General features: G+C 42.6%; 3 protein-coding genes across 7 annotated transcripts in view; 2 read left to right on the top strand and 1 right to left on the bottom strand.

Annotated features, from left to right (window-relative positions):
• On the top strand, positions 1–5,375 carry LOC148899918 (immunoglobulin superfamily containing leucine-rich repeat protein 2-like). 2 transcript variants are annotated; one of them, XM_088991420.1, is made up of 2 exons: positions 1–138; positions 2,055–5,375. In XM_088991420.1, the coding sequence occupies exon 2, from the start codon at positions 2,064–2,066 to the stop codon at positions 4,074–4,076; it is 2,013 nt and encodes a 670-aa protein (XP_088847546.1). In that variant the 5' UTR covers positions 1–138; positions 2,055–2,063; the 3' UTR covers positions 4,077–5,375. The 2 variants fall into 2 exon arrangements, with proteins under 2 accessions (XP_088847546.1, XP_088847545.1); XM_088991419.1 differs by lacking the exon at positions 1–138 and adding an exon at positions 286–465.
• dhodh (dihydroorotate dehydrogenase) overlaps positions 3–14,329 on the top strand; it is a 52,540-nt gene continuing 38,213 nt past the window's right edge. The window contains exon 1 of one of the 2 annotated variants that reach the window (XM_088991429.1): positions 3–138. The gene's annotated coding sequence lies outside the window, so the exon portion shown is untranslated. Of the gene's footprint in view, positions 139–10,638; positions 10,778–14,329 lie in introns of those variants that run through there. The other variant, XM_088991428.1, reaches the window with a different exon arrangement.
• On the bottom strand, positions 5,445–13,710 carry LOC148899917 (receptor for retinol uptake stra6-like). Of its 3 annotated transcripts, none has more exons than XM_088991421.1 (17): positions 13,468–13,710; positions 13,302–13,368; positions 11,870–11,955; positions 10,605–10,744; positions 10,289–10,455; positions 10,107–10,214; positions 9,699–9,766; positions 9,519–9,592; positions 9,372–9,433; positions 8,414–8,576; positions 8,258–8,333; positions 7,900–8,033; positions 7,225–7,342; positions 7,053–7,154; positions 6,783–6,946; positions 6,465–6,602; positions 5,445–5,714 (listed from the first exon to the last, which is right to left on the bottom strand). In XM_088991421.1, the coding sequence occupies exons 1-17, from the start codon at positions 13,566–13,568 to the stop codon at positions 5,461–5,463; spliced, it is 2,022 nt and encodes a 673-aa protein (XP_088847547.1). In that variant the 5' UTR covers positions 13,569–13,710; the 3' UTR covers positions 5,445–5,460. The 3 variants fall into 3 exon arrangements, with proteins under 3 accessions (XP_088847547.1, XP_088847548.1, XP_088847549.1); XM_088991422.1 differs by having other exon boundaries at positions 5,445–5,696; XM_088991423.1 differs by lacking the exon at positions 11,870–11,955 and having other exon boundaries at positions 13,468–13,681.

Raw genomic sequence — 14,329 nt, 5'->3', positions numbered from 1 at the left:
GAAGACAGCAAGACGTGTTGACATCGTCAACCTTCTAACTTCAAATCTCCAGGTGCTGTTTGGACTGGAGAAAACGTGGACGCGTTGTCGCAGCATTCCCCCTCCCCAACAATCCCCACCTCTGCATGAGCAAGCAAGGTAAGAAAGCTCGTCTTGCCTCCGGTCATCAGTAGTTTTTGGACGGTGTCATGAACCCCCGCCGTCATCGATTGTGACCGTCTCGGAACGTTCATAATTTGGCGTTTTTTTTGGGGGGGGACGGCGAAATGCATGCAACCGGATGCTATTTGCCGTGTTTGCAAACATCTGCCTCGCAGCTGCCTCCCCCTCAACCCCTTCAACCCCCGACACTCCACCAAGGACACGCAGTGTCCGAAGAATCTGTTGCGTAGTTTGAAACCAGACTTTTTCCGATGTGATGACACCGTCGAGACCGAATCTGGAACAGGGCCTAAAGGCAACAACGTAATTTTGATTCGTCATAGTTCGATGTTGGTGAAAGGTTTCTTCAGCCGTCATCTGTAATTCTTTGAAGGTGCCAGGAGAGCACTCACAAACTGTGGTTACCCTCATTGGTCTTTTAATAAATATCAAAAGGTAAAAATAGGGAACCTAATTACTAACCTCACTAAAGCGGTATGGTGGTGTGAGGTGCAATTTGGATCGTTCGTACAACAGCTTGCTTAGGCAACATAGGATTAGTAATTCTGATGAAGTCATACCAGTGCAAATAGGGCAATTAGGCCAGTCGTTAGTTAAGACAATAGGAGCAATCAGTGGAGCCGCAAAGAATTGTCCTCTGCTCCCCCCAACCCGAGAGCAGAGTCCTATCATAGCAGAGTCCGGTACCGCCATGTCTGGACAGTAGGGTTTTATATATATATATATAAACTACCAGTAGCTGAAGAAGCATCTTGGATAAGATTTAAACTTTAAACTAAAAACAGACGATGATATGATTGTTGTGTAAGTGATTTGCAAGCATTGATTCTCCTGACCGCAGTTTCATCACAGCACAAGAATTTTCGGCCACGTTGCACAACCTCATTCTCGTCTTGTTTATGGATTGTTTTCATGAAATTAACTCATTCACTGCCATTCCCTAATTAATTCGGGAATTGAAAAAAAAATGACGTAGAGGGCCATAGTGGAATTAGTTCGGGTTTTGTTTTTTTCATGCTTAAGTGCCGATAAAGCACTTGCCGTGGCCTCTGGCAATGTTTTTCTTTTCCAAAAGGGGGCAGCATTTCCCTTTTTTTCCCATATGTTAGCGCTTTGTTCCAACTTCAGCTGTTGTTAAAGCGCTATATAAACCAATCTGGATGTATTGCATCGATGAAAAGGTTTCTTCAGCCGTCATATGTACGTCTTTGAAGGTGTCGGACGTTTCACCTCCAAGAAGCTTTGTCAGCAAACGTCTTGCTGGTAGTTTCGGCCATATATATATATATATATATATATATATATATATATATATATATATATATATATATATATATATATATATATATATATATATATATATATATACCTACTGTCCAGACGTGGCGGTGCCAATTTTGCTATGATTGGTCCCTGCTCTCAGGTTGGAGGGAGCAGAGGACTATTCCCTGCAGTTACATTGATTACTTCTATTGTCCTGACGGATTACTTCTATTGTCCTGAGCCAATATGTATCTATTGCATTGTATTTTGGACAGCTGTCCTCATTTCAAGTTCATGTAACTCCAGACCCATATAATTTAGGAATTAACTATTTTTTTTCTGATGAGAAAAAAAAAAGTTTTCTCATGCTATATTGAATGTTTATGTAGTCCTAAAACTGAATATTCTGTGGGTTCTGGAATTCCAGTGACAATGACAAAAACCCTGGCACTGGAGTGGACACATTTTTGGACGTCTGGCAGTGAATGAGTTAAGCAGGTGGAAAATTCCCGAGTAGACTAATTTCATTTCCTTATTGTTTTAACAAATCAGATCAAAACTGCCCATAAGACATTTCTGGTGCGAAACAATGTGAATAAAATGTAACAAATGTTGTCACTCCTCAACAGAAGCTGAAAATGGCCGCCAGAGTGCTGTACTTTTCGATGGTGATCTTCGCACACTTCAGTGTCTTATTCGGATGTCCAACAGTTTGTACCTGCACAATGAATTATGGGAAATATTTTGCGGAATGCAGCTACAGAGACTTGGCTGAGATCCCAATGGGTATGCCGCACAATGTAAACACTGTTAGCTTCTCGGCAAACAAGATCCATTTGGTACCACGAGGCGTCTTTCGCAATATTACCCAGACGACGTCGCTATGGATGTCCCACAATAAGATTGTCTCGGTGGAGTCGGGGAGCCTCACGCCCATGGTTCTGCTTCGTAATTTGGATTTAAGTTATAATAAAATGGTTGACTTTCCGTGGGAAGATCTGCGGAATCTCACGAACTTGCTGATGCTGAAGATGAACCACAACGAATTGGGCAGTCTGCCTAGAGATGCTTTCGTCAATCTCCCAAACCTGAGGTCCTTACGCCTCAACAACAACAAGTTCTTAACGATCGGCGAAGGGACATTTGATGCTTTGGTTTCCCTATCCCACTTACAGATCTTCCGCAATCCATTTGTGTGTAGTTGTGACATCAACTGGTTTCGAGATTGGCTCTCAACTAGGAGCACCTCCATCGCGGACAAGGACTTGATCATTTGCGCAACTCCGGCGACACTTCGGGGAGAAATGATCATGAACTTGCCCGAGATCAAATGCGCACACCCGAATGTGACAATACGGACCGACCCAAATATGGATGTAACAACTTTGCGCGAGGGCGAAGCTTTGGTCTTAAACTGTGAGTATCAAGGAAACCCGAAACCATCGGTAACATGGAATATTCTGAGTCAAGCACAAGAACTGAACGTATCTTTTATCGAGGATGACTCGGGTGAATCGAGTGACAAGTTGCAGTGGTCGAATAATTCCATCCGGATATTTAAGAACGGAACCCTTCTTATCTCGCCACTAAGCGCAGAAGTCGAGGGCGACTACAGCTGCTCTGCCTCTAATGAATTTGGCACAGCGGCAGACTCCGTTTTTGTCCAAGTTTTGTCATCAGAACAACTACCTGAAAACGACGCACAGATCACAAAAGATCTTTCCAGTACAACCCAACAACCACGGCAATCAAGCATGTCTGATTTCTATTCTGTATCTGACCCGGATCTGCCCACCTCTCAATCGTTTGAAGAATCAACAGTTGCACCAAGATGTGGATCCAACGCTAAAAAACGACACATCTTGAACGGGAGCACGGACGACGCAAAGGACCACATGTTGGACTTTGGCCTCATTGCCCTGTGGGTGTCCGAAACAGAGGCAACCATCCGTCTCAACCCGCCTCTCATACCCAAGCAGGCGAACCGGATGACCGCTACTGTCACCGCTTCGGAAAGTTCTCGCAACGCCACCGCCAATCACGAGGAGGGTTTCGCTTCACGAGGTCTTTACTTGTGTGTGACCACTGAGCACCAAGATTCACCTGTGCTGTGGTCCCCCGTCAAAGAGGGTCTCAGTACCTACCTACTTAGTGACTTGCAACCTGGTACCAACTACTGCCTGTGTTTGACCTATCAAGGCGAAGACTGCGAGGTTCAAGTACTATTCACCACCCAAAAAAAAGTCCCTAATCTGATCATTATCATCTCAGTTAGCATTTGTCTTCTGACGGTGTCCACCGTTCCTCTTCTCGGCGCCATGTGCTTCCACTTGGCGTACAAATACCACAACAAGACATGTCAGTTGATCCTCAAGGCCAGAGACCAGTACCAGATGGAGAGAACCCGGCCCGCCAATGTCGGACCGCTAGCAGAATCCCGGAGAAATATCGTTGTGGATTTGCTGGATGAAGAGGACGGGGCGACCGAGAGTTTGGATGGAGACAAAGAAGGCGATACGGAAGAAAGCGTCATGACCGAGACGGTCACTTTGTCTTTGTCAAGAGGGAATTTGGATGACTGTGACGTGGGATCGGACTTGGGCGATCGGCTGACTTTGGGGGCCGAAGCTGTCAATCAACCAAGAAATTAGAAAATACGACAAAGTGGACTAGATTGACTATCATGCTGCTCTTGTTTCGTGTTCGCCAGGTTTGTGTGTCGTGGTTCGTGGATGCTCTCCGGTGTTGAGTGAAGGGACAGAAAAAAATGACCATTCACTAATTAGACAATCTGTGTGATGAACATAAAAGTGATGATTGATTACATCACAACATTGTAGTTGTCAATGGTGAGAAAGCCATTTTTATTATCTTCTATTTAGTTGATGAAACCAAACAATGTGGGCTATATTGCAAATGTCTTGAAAATCGCAAATCTGTAGCAGATAAAAATAGATGATAGTAAAAAATGTCTCAAACTATTACGATGACATGGACCATGACCTAAATGTAGAGTTGCTGTTCGCAACAAGCTTGTTTTAGCCAAATGAAACTTTGACCTCATTCATCCCATTGTCATGCCATAATTGATCAGTCCTGATCAATAGATGCACATGTGACTTTGGAAGAACAACAGGGCTGTGGACCCCCGCACTTGCGCTTCATACGAAGGACAACGGACAGCTTCGGTATCAACCGAAGAAGCGTTCACTTTGCCGAGAATGAACACTTACACGTTAGAGGCAGAGAAACAGGAGAAAGCCAAATCTGATTTTTCATTTGTTTGCTGGTACAGTGATACCTCGGTTTACGAACCCCTTGGCTGACGAACTGTTCGTTTTACCAACGTTAAATTTATGAACATTTTACCTTGGCATACAAACTATTTTTCGGTATACAAACGGAGCGCCACAATGAGTGATGTGTCGTTGGTGAACAAGCCCGTTCTAACAAGAAAATGGCAGCCGGCTTGTTTTGGTCCTCTATTCCCCGCCCCCCAGTCATCGGTTACAGCCACATGATTGGTCAAGAATGCAGCAGTGAGGGGAGGTGGTTTAAACATTAAAGAGAAAGGCAGATGACAGAGAGAGTGTGAATATGGATAGAAAACGGTGAAATTTGTACCCATTTCAACTTTGATAGTTCAAAAGCAGAGTGTAGATTAATGGTTTCCTATGGGAAATTAATTATTGGGATACACACTTTTCGGCTTATCCACTCTGTCTGGGAACCAATTAAGTTTGTGAAGCCAAGGTATCACTGTATAATTAACATCAGTCCGTGATTCAGATATATTTAGGCCAACAGAGAAAGTTTTGCAGGCCTTGATTGTCCGCCAATGACTGCATTTGATGATAACGCAGATTTTTCTGTTTCTGTTTGATTGAATGTCCGTCATTTTATTTCATCAAGTGGTTGCACTAAATAAAATCATTTGACATTGAAACAAGGCTCAGTCGTATACAGCTTCTTACAAAGCTCATCTAAGCATGTGACTTCCCGACAATCGATTATAGCGTTGTGGCAATGAAGTTCTCAAGGAGTTTGATCTTGGTTCTCGTTGGATGAAGTGGGCTCATTGGACGACGCCTTACTCGCATCCCTCTTGCTATTTGTCTGCCTGCTGTTTTTTGGGCTGCCGTTGAGGACGCTCTCCGAGCTCTGATTGGTCTGGAAGTGCTTCCTGGAGCCCAGGAGGGCGGAGTTGTTGACTAGCGTATACACCAGCTGCCAACGGGACCGAATCCTGCGTCTGCTGGTCGATCGGTTCCCTGTAAACATAGAACAGGCTGCGAGGATAGAACCGCATGCCGGTCTTGAGTGCTTCTCGGGTCCAAGACTCGGAAAAAGTTGTTGAACCGAGGTACAGTGATACCTTGTCTTACGCACTTAATTGGTTCCCAGACAGAGTGTGTAAGACGTAAAATGTGTATCCCCGAAATTAATTTCCCATAGGAAACCATTAGAGTGACAATAATCTGTTTCCAGGTCCTCATAAAACATAATTTTGGCATACGAACTAGTTTTCGGGAAACACACGGAACGCCACAATGGCTGGCGGACTAGTTTTCGGCGGAAGAACATCAAAAAAGCGCCAAACAGACTCTTGTTCCAAACAGTAACGCCTTCCCTCCCTCCCTCCTCCTCCCACTCCATTCCATCAAGCCATCAACGACCATCACAAAGGTAAATAAAACACATTTATTATACAGTACAGTTTATTTCTTTATTTATAATATAATAACAGATTTATTAAAATAAGGTATATTTTGTGTCGTTTTAAGGCTTATTTAGTTGAAAATTATGTTTTATGGGGTCCTGGAAACGGGTTATTCTAATTTTTAATGGTTTCCGATGGGAAACTAATGTTTGGAAGACACACTTTCTGGGAACCAATTAAATTTATAAGCTGAGGTATCACTGTATTTCTTTTAAAGCATTTTCAGCTTTATTTTATCCAAAAAGTAAATGTTTCGTTTGATTTTAGTTTTAGTCACATATAAACTCCGTGTAGGTTGTGTAGGTCATTTCAGGCCTACCTTCCTCTGCATCTCGTATTTTCTGGCCTGTTCGACCACCTTCAACCGTGACGTTCAGCAGCAAGCCACAAAAAGCTTTCATCACCGGGTGTGTCTGGCTCACTTCCGTCTTCAGAAATTGTGTGTAGTAGTGATATGCTGGTTTGGGGGCGGTACAAATTAATGACTAACTAGTTTTCAAATTTGAAGTTAAAAATAATGACTTTTATTGTGGATGAAAAGGTTTCTTCAACCGTCATTTGTACTTTTTTGAAGGTGTTTCACTTCTCATCCAAGTGGCTTCGTCAGCGAACTAAAATTTTGCTGTCGAGTTATCACCTGGATCATAGTCTTCTGCAGCGCGGTGTAGAAGGCCGACGTCGACACGGCCAAGATGTACGATGTTGTACAGTGCCGTGATGACCATTCGCCAGATGGCCACGATGAGTCCCACCACGGTGTTGATAAGAAACAATAGATATGTCAGAAGGAACAAACTCCCCCTGGAAACACCCCAATAAATCCCCCAAAAAATATAGCATTTAGAACTTTCAATGGAACTTCTTTCCCTCGAAATATACACAGCACCAAATATGTTGAATGTGGTACCTGTTATTTAAGTCTCTGGTGCCGGCGTCTTTTTTGACAAAGGCCAATTTAGCAGCAACGTGCTGTAGGACAGTGACCAAGATCACCGTCACCCACGCAGGCCTAAGTCATCACACACACATACACAGGTTCAATCTTGTTTAGACCACTTAGAATTAATTTTCCGACTGACCAGGCCTTTCCAGCAATCTCGAAGACAATTAGGTTGCGCCCGTGAAAGATGGGGATGATGATAAGGAAGACCAGGACCAAGAAGCAGATGAAAAACACCACGGTCTGGATTGCCATACCTGCCAGGATGCAACAAAAATATCAATAGTTATTTTTGGACGGTATTTCTAATTAATGAAAAGGTTTCTTCAGCCGTCATCTGTACTTCTTTGAAGGTGTCGGACGTTTCGCTTCTTATCCAAGATGCTTCTTCAGCGAACTAAAGTCTTACTGGTAGTATCGGTCCTATATATATATCCCTACTGTCATAGCAGAGTCCGGCACCGCCATGTCTGGACAGTAGTATATATATATATATATATATATATATATATATATATATATATATATATATATATATATATATATATATATATATATATGGCCGATACTACCAGTAAGACTTTAGTTCGCTCAAGAAGCCTCTTGGATAAGAAGCGAAACGTCCGACACCTTCAAAGAAGTACAGATGACGGCTGAAGAAACCTTTTCATCGATGGACCACTCCTGTACGACTGAGAGCTTACACAGACGTATTTCTAATTAAGTTAGCATGTTTCAGTGTTTTCATTTCAAGACGTCTTGGGTCCTGTCATGATGGTCACAAATCATTATTTTTTGATGTCCCTAGCTGTACCCAGACAGACGATTGCAGCTTGGTATCCAATCAAGCCCATCCAACACAAAACACCCGATTTAGATGGACGAAGGCTCTTCTGACTGTTGTAGAGGTTGTAGATTTCACCCTTGTAGAGTCCCCTCAGGTTAGACCTGAAACACAGAGCACAAGAGAGTGACGGGAAGGCTCTAAGTTCACTCTCACCAATGACCATTCCTCCAATTTCTCCACCGCTTTTCCCCATAGGGGTCACGACAAAGGTGGAGACAATCTTAGCTAACGTTTAGCCAGAGGCTTGGTACTTTCTCGAGTGGCCGTCAGTCAAAGAGACAAAGTCCAGTCATTTCTTGAGAGCTACAGACTCCAATTCCAGTACCTGTGGAGAACCATGGTCCTCATGAGCATCACCAGACTGACCAAACAAGTCAGGGTCATTGCACAAAGGTAGCAGACTGATAAGAAAAACACAGACACACACATTATTTATCATCTCGATCAATCAAAAAAGTATTTTTATTCCAGTGGCCCAAACCTTCTAGCAGCCAAGTGTAGAATGTGACAATTCTGACAACTTCCATTCTGTCATCGGAGAGGACGATGCCAAATCCCAGTAAGAGGAAGGCTATGTTCTCGTCAATTCCGGAACGGACAATATGGAGAGTCGGGACGACCAAGACTACTAACAGTAGGGCTGTCTGAAAGATAAAACTTGCTTAGTGACATCATAATGTGCTTTTCGTGACTTCTTTCTATTGACGAAGACGGTGATTATAAGAAAAGTTTATCATTGAAGTCCCATAAAATAACAAGCACCCGTGCGTAATATGCCCCACCTGTCCAAAATCAACGATATAAAGCATTTTTTCTCTTGATTTGTGTGTAATCTGGATCACCGACTTGCTGAAATTCTTGATTATCAAAGTGAATAATATAAATGAAGGAAGATTCCAAATCTACCAATAAAGTGTAAATGCGGTTGAATCCAGGTTCAAATCTATGCACCGTCCCATTCCCATGATTAAGGTTTCTCAAAAAATAAAAATCAAATAAAATCCAGTACATATATATGTGATACTACGGACGGACCGACGGACTAACGGACGGACGGACCGACAGACGGACTGACCGACGGACTGACGGACGGACCGGCAGACGTCCGGATCGAAGGACCAACAGACGGACCGACCGACCGACTGACAGGCCGACGAACCGACCGACGGCCCAAGCGACAGACCGATGGAATGGACCCGCCGACTTACCGACCGACGGACCAACTGACGGACCGACTGACGGACGGACCGACAGACGAACTGACGGACCGTCCCACGGACGGACCGATGGACCAACCGACGGACCGACTAACGGACCGACTAACGGACCTACCGACGGAACAGACGGACCGACCGACATACATTTTACCAAGACTTGTAACTCAACCAATGTGATTAGGTAGATAGTGATAAAAGTGATGAGGTGTCAAAATCACTTACATGGTATATCGCCACCAAAGTTACAAAGGCAGATATGGCCAGCTTCAGAGGGAAACGAAAGACTAACAGAAAAATAATAATAATAAAATTTAACAAAGCTGAGAGGGGCTCAGAATAAAAATGTAGACATGGATGAAATGTCCATACCCTTTTCTGGAATATAAATATAACTCTTAGTCACTGCAAGCAGTCTCTCCGCCATTGTTGCTTTGTCAGACGAGCTGCAGAGTATAAACAAAAACAACCTGTCACAGGGCCCTCACCTTCAAATGACATCATTTCCTGCTGACTATTCGAATGCCCAACAAGCATCTGCTTTCAATTCACCTGACTGCTTTTGCTTCCTTTTTCAGAAGGGCTTTTACATATTCACTGTAGTAAGAGCTTTCAAGGTCCTGCAAGGAAAACAAATCCGGACTTTAGTCAAATGCAATGTACGGGAAAGCAGACGAAACATCTTATATGCTTGTTTGATGTCGAAACAAAACCTTCTACAGTGATACCTTGGCTTACGAACTTAATAGGTACCCAGACAGCGTGTGTAAGGCGAAAAGTGTGTATCCCAAAAATTAATTTCCCATAGGAAAATAATCCGCTCCCAGGTCCCCATAACACATAATTTTACTAATATTATATAATATTAATAATGAAGATTTTTTTTTATATCTTCCGGCTGGCTCACGATCTCACTAACTCAATAAATTGAAAGCCAAGCCGCCAACAAGCGTTTCTTACCTCTTCGATCTTTGTTCGCCTGAAAAACAGCAAAGGAAACCGGACGCAAAGATACGCCAGGCAGGCTAGCTGAGGCAAACTTGCAAGTAAAGCGTAGAACTTATACAACTGTAAAACAAATACAAGACACCCTCAGATGTTGAATATAACAGAAGAATATAAAAGTATTCTTTGTACGTTACCTCCGGTGTCTTTGGGCAGTCCAACTTTTGCCACAGCTGAATGCCAAAATGGCTGACGGAGAGCAACCAACCAAAAGCAAAACCGGCTTTGTGCTGTAAAGTGCTACAAACCATCAAAGGGTAGTATAGAACCGGATAGTAGAAGATGGCCGCTATCTTCATCAACTCTACGAACACATTTAAACGATACGAAGTATATTTTTCACGAGGACAGAATTGATATTGAGTGATATGTTTATGTATAAGTTTGTGCAGTTTTGTGCCGTTTTTGGCTCGGTCAATGGCATTTATTTTCTTTGCAGTCCGAATGCAGCACCTTTGAGATCAGCTGCTGTGTCTTTGGAGAAAGGCAATGGGTCGGGCGCAATCACCAGCATGGCCAACTTGCTGAACAGGAGTCCGAACACGGCCATCGACACACCTTTGCTCTGTGTCTGATCCAGGAAGTTGGTTGGACTGGAAGACCATGCGGGAGGCATCAACTCATTGGTACAGTAATCCCAAAAAGAAATACAGTGATACCTTGGCTTACGAAATTAATTGGTTCCCAGACAGAGTGTGTAAGGCGAATAGTGTGTATCCCAAAAATTAATTTCCCATAAGAAACCATTAAAATGAGAATAATCTGTTCCCAGGTGTCCATAACACATAATTTTCTACTAAATAAGCCTGAAAAGTACACAAAATATACCTTATTTTATGTATAATAAATTGTATTGTATGTAATTAAAGAACTAAACTGTACTGTATAATAAAGTCGTTTTATTTAGCTTTGTGATGGTCGTTGATGTCGTTGCCTCTTGATGATATCTGAGTAAAGTTGCCGTGCTTTCTCAGCGATAATACCCTCACACACTGTCCCCTGCTAGCTGTGTTTCGTTAATCCAATTCAACAGAAGTTTTTCAACATCTTCTATTGCCCGAGACCGTTGCTTAGACAACACGAAACACCCTTAGCCACACGTAGCAATGGTCGATTTAGCATACTGGTACTCGATAACAAGCCACATCTGCACTGAGTGAAGAATCCGTTCCCACTTCCCCCTAAAACATAATTTTCTACTTTCTAATTATCTAAGCCTTAAAACTACACAAAATATACTTTATTTTATGTATAATAAATGTGCTATAGTATGATAATTAAATAAATAAACTACTGTATAATAAATTCGTTTTATTGACCTTTGTGATGGTCGTTGATGGCTTGATGGAATGGAGTGGCCAGTTTCATCAGCATTAAACACTTGATGAGGAACGTTGCCTTCTTCTTTCACCATCGTGAGGAATGATCCCTTGTAGGTGTTTTCTCTGCGATCATTTTACCTTGTTCCTCATCAATTGTGTTCTGTTTAGCTGGATTGATAGCTTTTTGCATCAAGTGTACAGATGGCTTCTGCGGGTTATTTGTGGTGCCTGATTGATGGGAATCTTAACCTTGCAGTCGACACTCTGCCTTTGAACTATAAAGGTAAAATTTTCATAAATTTAACATTAACGTTTAACCAAAAAGTTCGTAAGCCAAGGGGTTCGTAACCCGAAGTATCACTGTACATTCATAAATGAAACTGTAATAGAACTCACCTAAAGATACTGGAGTATCCTCGTGTAAATCCTTGGCAGATTTTATTTCTTCGCGTCAGCGCTGCCAGAATTAGTACAATCACCAGCTATAGGGGGGTGGGGAAGTAGACCTCTGTTCACTTCATTTCACATTTATCAGGACTCTTGAACTTTTACTTTATTGGTACGCTCTCTTTAGTCTAAATCAGTTGATGGGACAGTAAATCCAGGACACTTGGGCCCAGTTTGATTACTGAAAAGCCAATCCTCCATCAAGACTATCCAGTTGGTCCCAAATACTGCAGCTCTCCTTTTGACTGTCAATCCGGGACGCTTCAGTCTGGTTGCTATAATACATTTTGCTTTGGAGTCAGCCAATCCTCCATCAAGAGTCTCGAGTTGGTCCCAAATGCTGCTTCTCGCCTCTTAACAGGAACTTGAGAGAGGGAGCACTTAGCTTCTATTGGCTCCTGATAAATTTGAGGTTTTTTTAACGATTCTATTACAGTGATACCTCAGCGTACGAACGCTTTAGCTTACGAACTTTTCGCCTTATGAAAATTAAATTTGCGAGAATACGAACTAGTTTTCGCGAAACACACAAAGCGCCACAATGGCTGGCGGACTAGTTCTTGGCGGAAGAACACCAAACCACACGGTCGAACAGCGCCACTGTGGCTGACGGACTGGTTTTCCACACCCACTTTCTTTGCGTGGACTTTGCGTGGACTTTGTTATCAATTGGAGTACCACCACAGGCTACGGTCAAGCCGAAGTGGACAAAAAACAAAATTACAGCCAAGCAGAAGAAGATCATTGAGAAACACGAACAAGGTGTGTAGTACCAGTACCAGTATGCTAAGTCGACCATTGCTACGTGTGGCTAAGGGTGTTTCTGTGTTGTCTAAGCAACAGTGTCAGGCAATAGAAGAGGTTGAAAAACTTCCGTTGATTTGGATTAACGAAAAGCAGCTAGCAAGGGACAGTGTGAGTGAGGGTATTATCGCCGAGAAAGCACGGCAACTTCACTCGGATATCATCAAGAGGAAACTATGTACTTCAAAGACCATCACAAAAGTAAATAAAACGACTTTAGTATACCGTACAGTTTATTTGGATTGGATTTGCCTTGATGTTATTTAATTACAATAGAATAGCACATTTATTATACATAAAATTAGGTATATTTTGTGTACTTTTTTTTACTTACTGATACTGAGCGCATGCATCGGTGAAAGATTGCATCATTGGCTTATTTCATAGAAAATTATGTTTTATGGGGACCTGGGAACGGATTAGTCTCATTTTAATGGTTTCTTATGGGAAAGAAATGTTTGGAAGACTAACTTTTCGCCTTACACACACTTTCTGGGAAACAATTAAGTTCTTAAGATGAGGTATCACTGCTGTACTTGAAAAAATGTGTTGCGACCCAACCATATTTTTTACTTACCGATACTGAGAGCATGCATAGGTGAAAGATTGCATCATTGGCTGTAGGGTCACATGGTGGAATGACCCTGGAAGAGAAATATATGCAAAATTCTCGCTCATATTGATACATTTCAATGGCCGATGCTTATTTGGTGATTTCAAGCTGGTAGATGATTGATACTTACTCCTTGGGAGGCTTTGTAGGCTCTGCGTTATCAGAGTACCAGTCGGAATAATCATAGTAGGAATAGTCAAAAGGTTCCAATTCTTCTTTGCTGTGATTCATGGCGTTCGCTAGCACAATTCCAAAACGTCGACGTAAGATCCCAAAAGACTGTTATTATTATAATTAATTTCTTTCCGACTTCGATTCAGGTGACACGGGTCAGAACGGCTGATGCAACGTTGCGAGCAAACGGCGCAATGAGTGCCAGTAAGCGTTGAGAATTATAACACGGTAGATTAGCCGCTGCACGGGGTGCGAGAAATGGAACAACATTTTGACCTCAAGTGAACCCAGTGAAAATTCCCGATGCTTATTCAACTCTGCCGAAAACACACTCAAAGGACAACCGACGTCTCCGGACAAGTTGTGTCCATAATGTGTAAAATGGCTTCCAATGACTTCTACTGAGCGTATTTTACAACGATTCCACCGCATATAGCTATATTTTACATTTTAAGACTTGCGCTGAATGTACAGGAAGTCTTGTTTTTGAGTTGGTAACGAGTCCGTATGTGACGTCACTAAAGGAACGCCTCTGACCGAAAAAAAGACACGTTGTAGCAGTCCTTCCATCACGTCAATGTTTTTTGCTGTACTGTTTTTTTGAAAACCTTGTGTTGCACCCAAAAGCCGCCAGAAGAGGGCGTCCAAGCTGCATGTAATTATTATTATTATTATTATTATTATTATTAATCACACTCTGCAGAGTTGAAAGGGGCAAACTTTTCTGCTGTTGATTGGAAAGAAGCTTAATGGGGGTTGAGCTGCGTCACATGACGGAGGCCCGCCCGGCCGAGCGGCAGATTATCAGCGTTGCCTGA

This window comes from Hippocampus bargibanti, linkage group LG03 (genome assembly GCF_051943395.1).
Source record: "Hippocampus bargibanti isolate YZ-2025 linkage group LG03, ASM5194339v1, whole genome shotgun sequence".
Classification (NCBI taxonomy): Eukaryota; Metazoa; Chordata; class Actinopteri; order Syngnathiformes; family Syngnathidae; genus Hippocampus; species Hippocampus bargibanti.
The sequence above is the reverse complement of the archived record's forward strand: the minus strand, read 5'-3'. Positions and strand labels throughout refer to the sequence as shown.